The sequence below is a fragment of the Otolemur garnettii genome, unplaced genomic scaffold, assembly GCF_000181295.1.
Source record: "Otolemur garnettii isolate 467f Iridium unplaced genomic scaffold, OtoGar3 scaffold00297, whole genome shotgun sequence".
NCBI classification, from domain to species: Eukaryota; Metazoa; Chordata; class Mammalia; order Primates; family Galagidae; genus Otolemur; species Otolemur garnettii.
Window position 1 is genome coordinate 428,322 of NW_003852692.1, and position 13,442 is coordinate 441,763.

Consider the following 13,442-nt stretch of genomic DNA (forward strand, 5'->3'; position numbering starts at 1 on the left):
TAAAAGAAAAAAAGCTGCTACATACCTCATTGCTGCGTATCACCAAGATCACCTACAAAGCACTCCCCATGGGAAGTTACACAGTGACACCACCTAGTCCAGGCTTGAAAGCAATTTTGCAACTCTTTTTCTGGAAAGACCATCAAAGCTGTCATTATATGGCACACAAAAACATGCAACAGTAATGAAAGCCACTCAGCAAGACATTGCCACACAACATGAACGCAGCTGTGACACTGATAATACCAATCTTATGAAAGCTTACTGAGTTGTTTGTACAGTGCTGCTAAGGTAAGCGTTAAGTGGCAAGTTCATGAACTTAATTATCAGACGTTGCATATATATACACACCAGATGATGGCTACCATCTGTTTTGGCAATAACACCCCACAACTTTTTGCATGATCAAAGTCAACCTTTGCATCAGACAGATAAGTCAATCAGAAGATGGTTTGTACAAATCCAAAGTTTTAATGGCTGTTAAATAATAAAAGGAAGGATATTTGCACTATATACATTCTGTCCACTTATGTCAGCTTGTCATGCACATTTTATTGCACATATAAACAGTGTACAAGGTTCTAGAAGACATCTTAGCCATAAAATGATTCCATTTAAAATGGGGGGAAAAGCCATTTTACAAAATACTGAAAGCCATTTATATTATACAGCCAACTTCAGGAAAATAATAAAAATTAATCTCAAAAGAAATATTTTAATTTTGAAAAAAAAATCTCTCAAAACAATGATTACAGAGCTTCATGTTGCCACATATATACACGTAAAAAAATATTTCAGGACCCTGCATTCTGAATGCCCGTGAAGGTGCAGCAGTCTAAATTCCTATTTATATAATCACTTTTGAATGTTGCATAAGTCGTATACGCTCTTTGTTCAAAATGTCTTTCCTCTTTACATCATTATGCTATTTGACAAAACAGGTATTTGTGCAGTACAGAAAAATATTAAAATATATTTTAAGTTAGGTTAAAGTGCACAGTACATTTGATAGGAAATAATTACTAGCTGCCAATCCGAATTTCCATTTTCAGAAAGCCCTCCCTCTCCCTGCTCCCTAGAACAGAGGGCAGGCTCTGCATTAGTTCACGTTGATCTGTGTTGCATGCACACCGTCCTCTTCCTGGGGTCTATTTTTGTGTTCACCTCTAAATGTGTCTTACAAATTAAGTCTGCTGCTGCTCTAAAAATTTCTAATGGCTTTTCACAGAGGTGAAAGTGCAGCCAGCACTCAAAAGACTTTGAAAGATTAAGCACTGGGGTATCTGTAAATGCAGTGTTAGAGGCATGAAACTGCCCAAAATAGGGTGTCACGTTCTGTGACGCCTGCTGCGAATCTCTCAGACCAACACGGGTTCCTTTCCTTTGCTAGTTCTTCTCTAGTTCCGTGGAGTTTGTACTTGCTCTTTCCTCGGCCACTTAGCCTCACGTTCTTCACTTACGTCACCTTCCCCTCAGCCTCCCTTGGTGGTGCATGGAGCTCCCCACGGGCCCACCCCTGAGGTTTCACACCAGAGACTGTGAATCTCGCAGAATTTTATAGACGACTTTGAAAACCATCAACTACATTACGATCAAATGAGCACATCTCAGAATCATTTCCTCTTTTCAAACTGGCAGTTGTAGGAAGTGCTGGTTTCCTGATTCAGGGCCTATGTGCCTTCAGTAACTTTTGATCACTCAGTCAAACCAACTTCCTTTAATAAAATTTTTGGTTAAACAATAAACTTTCTATTGTCTCCACTTTCCTCTACCATTTCCTCCGTATCTACCTTTGGTGCTAGGTTCTCTTGAATATAACCCAAGTCACAGTGCAAAATTATACTTCAAGACACATGACGCTAACTCGCACTTAGTACTTCTTTGTGTTAACATGTGAATGTTTTGTGCATAGCAAAAGAAGTATGAATCCAAAAAAATAATTGTTCACATTTTATCTTCAAGTTTAATATGTCTTCCCCCCCCTCATCACAGCTATTTACAGATAACTTTGGGGTGCTCTCTTGATTTCAGTTCATTGTATTGGGGGACATTAGGGCTGCTGGAATGTAGGAAACTGGATGGAATGCAGAAATATAAATAAGACCAATGTTCCACAAACCAAAGCATAAATAAAGCCTCCCCAGAAAATAGTTTTGTCACGGAAGCACCTGTTTTTGCTTTTTTTTTTTTTTTTGACTCCTATACACCAGAAAATATGATTACCGAGACCTAGAACTAGTACTTCAGACCAAAGAGGGTAGAAAATAACTGAATATGTATAATATTAAAATAAAGTGTTTAACCACAAAAAAAGCAGTAATAAAATAGTTTCCTAATTTACAATTTGCATCCAAAGGATGAATAACAACTCACTAATAAATAATATTTATATAAATATTTTGTATGTCGAAAATAGTTTTTTTAAAAGGCAATGGTCTCAAGAAACTTCTTGAAAAATTTGGCGGTGAAAAACCTGATTGTGTCTCCCCACCCACCCACCCAGTAAATACACGATGAGTTTGGTTTAATAAAACAAATGCATCTTGCTGCAAAACGGTTGTGCTTGGTGTTTTGGTAATGGCAGTCGGTGAGAGTGGAAGGGATGAAGGAGGGTGGAAAAGGCATTGACGTGCTGTTCAGTTCTTAGTCTCCAGCTCCCTCACTGGTTCCAGAACAAATACCTGTCAAGTCTTACTGTTGGAGGTCAGCCCCCAAAGGCAGAAAATCCTCCCTTAGACCGAAAACCTTTTCAAATGCAAGTGGAATCAGGGAACCCACAGGCAGTGGATGGGAAAGGGTTGAACAGGGAGCAGAGTTCAGGATCTCTGGTAGGAGGAGAGTCTGAGTCCACCCAAAGGACTGGGGGTGGTTTCATGTGAACAGAGACTTCGTTACAGTGACGTCAAGTAACGCTTGGACAGTAACGCCCACTTTGACCAGGCCTTTCTCTTCAAGGATGTGGTGGGGTAGACACAGTTTTTCCTAAAAGGAAGAAGAACAAAACGTCAATTTTTAGTTGATCAGACTCTCATCCTGAAATCCTGCTACATCACTGAGAGGAGTTTAAGCTGAGCACTCTCTGTAATACGCCCAGTTGACCACCTCGGTCCTTCCCCAACTTTCAACCCGTTGCAAAGACCTTAGCTGTGTTTGCAGAAACAGTAATGCTTTTCACTGGTTTCCAAAAACTTCCTAATCACCATGAAATCTGTAATACACCTAAATATTAAGCTTTTACACTAAGTAACTGAACTACATAGAGTTGGTTGAAAAACATACCAAGAATATAGTAGCTTCTGTTCTTATAAAGCGAAATTGCAGGTAGCCTAGTCTAACACATTTTAAAGGAACTCAAATATTCATTTATACTGACCACATACCAATATACCGATCATAGACCTTGATTTAATTCATTTTGTTTCCTGTGATCTCTGGGACACAGACATATTGGCAGGCTGGCATCCTTTCTTTGTGGTTTATGAATGGCCTTATAAATAATTTTAACGATAGCCCTCAATAGCCACTCTTTAAGACTTTCATAAAACTGTCAAAGACACAAATGTCCTGCTACTGCTCATGTGCATTTTTGTTCTTGGGAAATACTACTCGAGAAATACAATAAATCGGAGTTACTTTTTGCACAGAGAACCTTTTAAGAATTACCGGACAGTTTACAAAATAACATGAAATAATTTCACACCTTTGTTATTTGGCCTTGGTCCAATATCATACAAGGCGATCTCCTTCTAGGGTATGTCTCCTCAGCTGAGAAAAGACTCCACAGCAAACACTCTCTCCTCTACCTAATGACAGTGTGTTCTTCACAACCCAGTATTCACTGTTTCATTTTTCTTTTCTTCTTTTATTTGACAATTAAAAATTATATTTGTTTATGGTATAAAACATGACTTTTTTTTTTTTTTGAGACAGAGTCTCACTCAGTTGCCCTGGGTAGAGTGCCGTGGCATCGTAGCTCACAGCAACCTCAAATTCTCAGGCTCAAGCGATCCTCTTGCCACAGCTTTCCAGGTAGCTGGGACTACAGGCGCCCACCACAGTGCCTCACTATTTTGTAGAGACAGGGGTCCCACTCTTGATTAGGATGGTCTCAAATTCCTGAGCTCAAGCAATCTGCCCACCTCGGCCTCCCAGAGTGCAGGGATAACAGGCATGACCCACCGTGCCTGGCTGAAACATGATGTTTTGATAAAAGCATACATTGCAGAATGGCTAGATCAAGCTAACTAACAAATCAATTATCTCAAATACTTATTTTTAATGGTGAGAATACTTAAAACCTACTGCCTTAGCATTTTCACGTACGTAATACATCACTAACCAGAGTCACCATGTTATACACCGGATCTCCTGTACTTGTTTTTCCTGTCTGAGCTTCCACATGCTTCGCCCAGCGTCTCCACAACCACCATCCCCCACCCAGCTCCAGTAACCACCATTCTACTCTGTTTTTGTGAATTTAACGTTTTCTGTTCTTGATGGCCCAGAAGGTAGATTATTCAACTTTTTAAGATGGTGCATATTAGATGTGTCACATGTTGATGAGATTTATCAGTATTTGTCTTTTCAGGGCCTGGCTTATTTCACTAACATAATGCTTTCTGGGTGCATCCACGATGTTGCAAAGGACAGGAATTGTTTTCTTTTTAAAGGCTGCATAGTGCTGTTTTTAGGAGAGTTTAAATGGGATCTGTGTCAGGTCCCAGCGGCAGTGTCGGAGTAGCAGGAAGAATCAGAGTGCTCTGTGCAGGAAGCTTTCTTCCACGTGACGTGCTTGAGGACCCAGATCCATCTGCCGCCTCAGTGTAGGACTCTTTGTAAATTGCCACAGATATAGGCACTGTGGGCTTAAAACAATCTTCAAAGAACATGCTATGACCTCTCCAGGAACCTGTTATAATGTCTTGAATGTGAATGTCAGAGGGTCCTACACTCTCTTGCCCTCTTACAGTCCCCCCTTGTAACTTATAAATTCAGAAAATTTCAAGACTTTGACCCAGGCCTTAGGAAATGGCTCATTTCAACTTAAGACAGCTGGTTTTATAAAGCACAATTTAAACTGTGATTTCATGTCACTACTATGTATCAAGAAAGGATTATCTTGTCAATGGCCTGTCAGGTGAGCATGCAAGTTTCTAGAGCTTGCCAACTGAGTAGCCAAATGTCAACCTGAGAAAGAATGGGGGATTCTGTCCGAGATGTGAGCCGTGAGCCAGACCCATAGGAAAGGTGCCTCCTGTGGGACAGTGAAGGACGCCTGCAGCCAGACATCAGCATCTGCCCTTTCTCAGAAGCATCTGCCACAGGCTTGTGGGATCTCCTGAATCTGGTGTTTCATTGCCAAAGAGGATTCCACAGGAGCAGGGACGTGTCTGCCTTATTCTATGGCTCCCACAGCACCCATGTCAACATGTGGCTTGGCAGGACGTTATAAATGGCTGCTACGTACAGCTAAGCTCCTGGTGCCAAGCATTACTTGGGGGAAAATAGGTCTTCACTTAATACCATATACTAAAATCAATTCCAAATGAATTACAGATTTAAATGTTAAGGAAAAATTCTAAAGCCCTCCCAAGAAAATAAAGGTGAATATTTAACATTTTCTCTGATAAATGGATGGGAAAGATTTTCTAAGCTAAAAAAGTTTTAAAATATCACAAAGGAAATGATCAAAATGATTGACTGCCTAAATATTTAACATTTTCATGTGTCAAAGAGAACCCCAAATGAATCAGAAGATGATAAACAACAAACTGTAAAAAAGTATTTACATCAAATTACAAAGGGCTTTATATGACACATAAACTCAACAAAATCAGTAAGAAAAACACCGAGAGATCACTAGAACACAGGGCAAGAAATGTGGGTAGAAATTTTAAACTGAAATTTAACCTAAATTTAAATTTGCCCAAGGCAATGAAGGCAGGCACTGTGCTTCTCACCTTCAGTGTGTACTTCTGTTTAGTCCTGAAGGTGCCTAAATTCTAGCACTAATATTTCCAATGAGTCTAATCCCTGCGTACAACATGGCTTTTATGGGGCAAGGTTTCTTGTCCCGACTGTGACAGGATGACTAGAGAGCAGCATTTCCCCACTGGTGAGGGACCACGTCAGTGCGTTAATGAATGGTGATTCCAGTGGCCTACAGTACCGGTCCCCAACCTTTTTGGCACCAGGGACCAGTTTTACGGAAGACAATTTTTCCAGAGACCTGGGTGGAGATGGATCTCACAGGAGCTCAGGTGTTGGTGTGAGCAATGGGGAGCAGCTGTAAATACAGATGAAGTGTCGCTGGCTCACCTGCTGCTGCGCGGCCCAGTTCCTAACAGGCCACAGACTGGTACTGGTCTACAGCCCAGGGGTCAGGGACTGCAAGTCTATAGGGTTCTAAGCTGAAGGGCACATGAAGGAAGGGCTGGTGACTCCAAAGAGACAGGCATGGGAAGGGATCAAGGCCTCTGCCTCCCACCAGCAGGGCATTTGGCCACTTCACAGATAAGGTTATTCTCTTTCTCAGGCCCTTATTTTTTCAACCACCATTTTCTCCTTCCTGGCCTCAGAACTCCTAAGCCAGGTGCTGGATCTGAGATTCTCCCTCCCACTTTTATAGCTAGTGATGAGGAGTAAATAGAAGACATAAGGTACCCCTTGCATCCTTCCTGCCTTCCTTTTCATTTAGACTCCTGAAGAAGCCCAAATGCCCTTTGCTGGGTTTGGAGGTACCTAAGAAGACTAGCATAGGAAAAGAGAAATCTTATAAAAGCATGGAAGTTCTGGTTATTTTATCAAAGGAAGAGGAGGTGCCGGGACACGATGCTAGGAAGTACATCGGAGGCACTGGATGGAAGGACGACCAAGGGAAGCTTGCCAGAAATGGGAGGTTACTGAGGAGTGGCCAGGGGCCATTTGCCATGGCACCATTTGGGCCACTGCATCTCCCACAGGGAAACGAAGTATAGACATGGGAATGGTGAAGGAATTGCTGTAGACTTATGGGTGGACACAGAAGGGAAGGGTGGCTGCAGGTGATTTGCCTGCAGGCCACAGTTTGTATGCTCCTCATCTAGTGGATCCTTTGGCAAATAAAAAGGAATTCAGATGGTAAGGGCCTTTCTTAGATCAGGTATAGGATTGTCCAAAACATGTGGGAAGGAGACCTGACCCTAATGGGGCACAGGGGACCATGAAGGTTTCAGGAGACAGTGATGTTTGCAGTGAGACTTAGTAGAAGATGTATAGGAACACCCAGGTGGAGGGAGGGGAGGGAGAGAGGACTCCCTCAATAAGGGAGTGAGGTGGCTGCTGTGGTGGCTGACTCCTTATACATAATGGACTTCCAGGAGAGACAGCTGTGCATTTATGTGACTGGAGATGAATTTAAGTCACACTGTTACAGAATCTTAGAGATTTTTGTTGAGAATGTGATGGCTGACCCTTAGTATACCCATGGACTTCTTTCATTAAAGCACAGAGTGGTTTTATGAAGTCGTACCTTGCATAAAAGTAATGCTTCTGACCCCTACAAAGAACTCAGGCTTTCTGTTACTTCTCCAGTGGTGGAATCTATTAGGTCCCCCTCATTTACCCTCCTGAGCCACGGCAAATGGTGTTACGAAGGCAAGAAGCAAGACAGACTAAATGCTAACTTGAAAAACTTCTTGGGTACTTCCTATATGCCTGGAACTAATGCCATAGATTTGCACTTGTTATTTATGACAATCCTGCAAAGCAGACATTAATACACATACCTCCATTTTACAGTTGAGAAAAATAAATAGGGTTCAAGTAACTTTTGTTAACGTTATACAGCTGTGAAGTTCTGCAACCTAGATTTGAGGCACATGTGCTGGTCTTAGAACAACTCCTTCCACGACACCATGCTACTTCCCATAAATTCCTCAATCAACAAGTGAGTGTGTTCAGAATGTGTTCGTGATACTGGAAGAGGTCCCTTGGTTGTCAGAATTCTTTGATGGCAAGTCCCATCAATTTCAACAGCAAGTGGGACCAGTGAATCCTCAACTCTGTGGCAAGGTTAGGTCTGCCGCTCTGTTCATTGGCTTCTCTTCATAGCGAAGGACAGACATTTTGTCCTGGCAGAAAATGTCCTGTGGGAACAGGCTGAGCTGTCACTGCCTGGCTTTCCTCTTTCTATAGTTTCTTCTGCTCCCAAAGAAACACATGCCTACTTCCAGGCCAGCGACTAGACTCAAAGGAAGACATTCACATGAGCATATTTCATTTTGTTCAATCTGTTTCTTAAACTTTAAGTCCTAGCACTACAATTATCTAAGCCTTAAAACAAACTGTGCATTATTTTAATGTAAGAGAGCTTCAGGTTTCAGCTCTGCCAGTGAGGTTCGGTTTTTTATTTTTCACTGTAAAATGGAAACCATGTCAGCCTCTTACAGACCAAGGGGATTTCTTGCTGCCCCTCCCTGAGTTCTTTACTTTATAGTTATACTACCGTCCAGCTCATCCTTTCCCTAGAACACTTCATTCTCCTCACCCACCTCCCCCCTTCACTTTCCTCTCTCCCTCCCCTCCCTCCACCTGGGTGTTCCTATACATCTACTAAGCCTCACTGCAAACATCACTGTCTCCTGAAACCTTCATGGTCCCCTGTGCCCCATTAGGGTCAGGTCTCCTTCCCACATGTTTTGGACAATCCTATACCTGATCTAAGAAAGGCCCTTACCATCTAAATTCCTTTTTATTTGCCAAAGGATCCACTAGATGAGAAGCATACAAACTGTGGCCTGCAGGCAAATCCAGCCAGCAGCCTGTTTTCCTGAATTAGATTTTACTGACACATGGCCATGCCCCTTCATGACTGCATTCACACTGCAAAGGCAGAGTTGAGTAATCCCAACAGATTCACGGCCCAAAAAGTCTATAATATTTATTATCTGTTCCTTAAAAAATGCTTGATGTCTCCTAATATAGACTGTATACACTAATTTTAATTTTTTGAGGACAGGGCCATGTGTGATGGTCACTTTTAATCCCCAAGGCCTACCATGGGGCCTTGCAGAGAGTTTTCACTCAGTAATTGAGGAATGAATGAACATTGAATGAAAAAAGTTGCAGCGGAAAGCAAAGGAATTAGATTCTGACAGACTTTAAGAAGAGAAAAAGAGCACATTCTATCTACCCAAATTGATTTTTTTTTTAATTTTATTTTAGAGACAGGGTCTTGCTCTGTCACCCAGGCTGGAATGCAGTGGTATGAACATAGCTCTCTGCAATCTCACACTCCTAGGTTCAAGTGATCCTCCCATCAGCCTCCCAAGTAACTGGGACTATAGGTGTGCACCACCATGCCCGGCTAATTTTTCTCTTTTTTGTAGAGAGGAGGTATTGCTATGTTATTCAGGCTGGTCTTGAACTTCTAGACTCAAGCAATCCTTCTGCTTCTGCTTCACACAGTGCTGGAATTACAGGAATGAGCCACTGTGTCCTGCTTTGACTGTTTACTGAGGAGTAATTTTGACGTCTGAAACTTAATTTTAAAAATCAAATCTCAGCTTGGCGCCTGTGGCTCAAGCGGCTAAGGCGCCAGCCACATACACCTAAGGTGGCGGGTTTGAATCCACCCCGGGTCCGCCAAACAACAATAATGGCTGCAACCAAAAAATAGCCAGGCGTTGTGGTGGGCGCCTGTGGTCCCAGCTACTTGGGAGGCTGAGACAGGAGACTCGCTTGAGCCCAGGAGTTGGAGGTTGCTGTGAGCAGTGAAGCCATGGCACTCTACCCAGGGGGATAGCTGAGACTCTGTCTCAAAAAAAAAGAAAAAAAAATCAAATCTCCTGAAATAAAATCATACTAAAACATTTTTCACCTACTCCAAAACTACTTTCAGGCTCCTGTAATTTTAAATTATCAGTGTTCTTCATAGATAAAACACCCTTATGACTCAATCAGCCTTCTATGAAAATTTTAGAGATAATCTAATTCACCACAGACTAACTTTAATTTCTTCCAAACAGCATCAGGATATCAAAGGATTATTTATCTACTCTCATTGATGAAACCTGTACTCAGTTGTCTTACTTCTGGGTTCTGTGGGGCCCCTTTCCACCAGTCCCATTTATATGTGTCTCTCCCCAAGGACAAGAAACCAGAAATTCATAAATAGAACGAATAATTAGAAATTAGTTGTCACAAATTTTGGAAATTTTGACACTGAGTGGAGAGTTGCTTCTGGTTGAAGGACTGGAGAAAAAAGAACGCAAATGGTTATTTTACAAAGAAAATGCAAATAAATATTTGATTCTTATCGGACATGGGAAAGAAGTACTGGAAAAAAAAATAGTTTTTCTTGTGAGAAGGATATTTAATAAGCTCAGGAAAAAAAAAATCATGTAACTACATCCCTGACCACCTCTCAGGTTCTATGGAGATCAGCCAGGTATCCCTGGTCAAACTTCAATGGCAGGCATCAGCAGGCATTGCGCTAGCACATGGTTGGCGCACGTGTACCCTGGGGGAGAACCACAGAGAAGCCTCCTGTCCTGATTAGAAATTAATGGCTTGGCAATGGCAGGACAGTTTATTCAAAGTTTTGCCTAAAGGGCTAAATTGTGTCCTGCTAGTTAGCATCCTACTTAATGAAAAAATAGCCAGTAAATCCCAAGAAGTGCAATGCATTAGGAGGTACAGATAAATTAATGACGTGAGGAAGGAAAGTATGTCCAAAGAATACTTTGGAATTCAGAATTAAAATACAAATTTTTAATATACCTTTTAATTTAGTGTTTTAATTGAAGTATGTCAAATCAACACAGAAAAAGCAATCTAATTTAACATGATTATTCTACTTGGTGTTGAGTAATAGAATTTTCTTCAAGGTAGCAACCTAATAAGTTTTCTCCTTTTCCCTTTTTTCCAAACAAAGAAGGGAAAAAACAACCCAACAGTGCTGACCATCCAAGGAAAGCCTCAATGCGCCGCAGAGCCAGATGGAAATACCGGGAGCTACGCGGAGGCACAGGAATAAATGTTTTAACGGGCTGGTAAAAACTTGGCATCATCACCTGAAATGTGTTTATTAAGCAACTTATGGTCCAGCGTGTTCATTAGATATTGTACAAAGGGATTTTATTGTGTTACAGGTTGAAGAGTACAAGATAGCACCAAAGGCAATTCAGTACATCTGTGAGTTATTTATACACAACTGAGGTTAATGAGAGCACTTTCACATACCCTGTATTTCACCAGTCAACACAAAGGAGGAAAAAGCTCAGATAACTCGAGATATTACCATGTAAACAATGTTTCCGGTCAAAAAATGTGATCTGACTTAGCAGCAAGGAATCTTCATAAATATATTCTGACTAGGTGGGCTTTCCATATTCTCAAGTCCCTTAGATTCATGAAAATGTTCAGAAAAATAAGATTATTTCTTAGTAGCCATGTATGAGGACTATGTGTATCTCAATAAACTAGAAATCTGTCTTGAGGAAGTTAACTCCACCATCTCCTCAACCTAAGAAACAGTATTTAGCCAACAGGATGTAAAATGAAGCACAATGGAGGCCAGTTTGACCTTGGAGTGGGGCCTTCTCATATTATTATATAAAAAGACATCACCAAATCTAGGAATAGCTTGGCTAGATTCTAACACTTTTCCCTGTTAATTACAAGCTAATCACATTGCTCCAAAAGCTGGTATAGGTGATATGTAATAATTTATGCTGACTTAAAAATAAAGCAATTTGCTTATTAATGTTATTGAAAATCAAAGATTAAATGGACATTTCAAGTAATAATATAAAGCACATTCTTCTAAAATAAGAGCAATCTTCTCACTGACTTCGGCCATCATAACCCAAGCCCCAGGACCCAGAATGCTCAGTGACTCATGGCTTTATTTGATAATGAATATAGTCAAACACATCACATTCTGGACCTGCAGTTTCTATGTGATGTAGCAAAAAAGCAAAACGACCCATTACATTATTCAAAAATAGAAATCCCTCTGAAAAATACTTTCCTAAGCGCTTCAGTGTACTTACTACTTAACAAGGAGTAAGAATTAATAAAAATATACAGCTCCGACGTTTACTTGCTTCCTCCAGGTGGGGTGCTAACAAGCCATGTGCATCCTTTCCCTGGAGCCCTGTGGCTGCCTGGGGCCCTTCCAGGAAACCCGGGGGAATCCAACTGAATGACTGACACAGCAGTCATTCCCCAGATGGTATTTTTCAACTGGTCAATAGTGGTATGATTAAAGACTTTAATAGATCAAACTGGCTCAAAATGTTGGGTTTCTGTCTCTTCCTCAAGGTGGCCCCTCTACAGCTCAGTTGCCTGGTCCTGAATTAGGATTCCATTTAAATACTGACCCAAAGGAAAGAGTCCCATACGCTAAATCCCGTCTGCTCCTGTCCTGGAGCCCTGCTCACCTGCACCCAGGGCAGTGAAAGCTCCTTGGGAGGGAGCAGAGGACCTGTAGGGCACTGCTGCTGGCACCATGTGGACACCCCACCCCCACCCCATTGTCGTTTATTTAAGAAATTATTTAAGGGGAACAGCATTCTCCCGAGTTTGTGCTTCTGGGAAATCTGACTTGTGAACATTCAGCTTCAAATCTCGAGAGAGTTACTGAAGAGATGACAGAAATGGAAGTTTGCAAGGCAAAGGCTCAAAAGCAGGAAGGACCCTGCGATGCATCAGGGGGACAGAGCACAGCGTGTGGACGCGCATGCAGCATTATGTGGACAGAGCATTCCAGCGGTAAGTGATATAGACCAGCGCTATAAAGAGAAGATGGACAAGACAGAAGCCTATAAGGTCCCTGGAGCGGAGGGCAGAAGTTGGTTGTGGGGCTTTCTCCCCGAGTGCCAGCAGAATGTCAACAGTCTTTCGAATGTGACGAAAATCCAACTGCAGGATGTCATACGGAGAGCAGAGGTCAGCCTATTCCGAGGGCAGCCATTAGAACAGAAAGAAGACAGTGCATACAATTAAAAATACACAGAAGAACAGCTGGAAAGAAGCACACATTTTTGGTTACTAGCAATGGTAGGAGTAATCCCTTATTTCAAGCAGGTAAAACCCTTTCCAATACCCAAGATAAATTTTAATCCGTTACAAAAGAAAATAACACCCAAAGTATTTTTTGCAAATAGGACAGCAAAATCCTTCATCCACAATCTCACTACTGAGGAACAACATGTTCTGACATTTATACATCATTCTGGCGTCCAAACAGTTTTAATACTCAAGTAGTATCATGTCCTCATCAGTGGCTTTAACACATGAGGTTTTCAGTTGGGACATTTAGGACTTAATCTTACCAAAGGAAACAATATAAAGTCTAAAATTTAATCTCTACTCTTCCTCTTCACTCTCTTCATGTATCTTAAGCCCTGGTCTTTGTACACACTGAATAGAAGTATGTCTCTCTGAAAGTTAACACA

At 41.5% G+C, this 13,442-nt stretch overlaps 1 protein-coding gene across 2 annotated transcripts in view; it reads right to left on the reverse strand.

Moving 5' to 3' along the window:
* Window positions 1-451: 451 nt before the first annotated feature.
* Window positions 452-13,442, reverse strand: part of LRCH1 (leucine rich repeats and calponin homology domain containing 1) — a 201,422-nt gene continuing 188,431 nt past the window's right edge. Inside the window, exon 19 of one of the 2 annotated variants that reach the window (XM_003803360.3) lies at window positions 452-2,982. In XM_003803360.3, the coding sequence (XP_003803408.1) occupies window positions 2,872-2,982 (111 nt within the window). In that variant the 3' untranslated portion in view covers window positions 452-2,871. Of the gene's footprint in view, window positions 2,983-12,699; window positions 12,940-13,442 lie in introns of those variants that run through there. The other variant, XM_023508955.1, reaches the window with a different exon arrangement.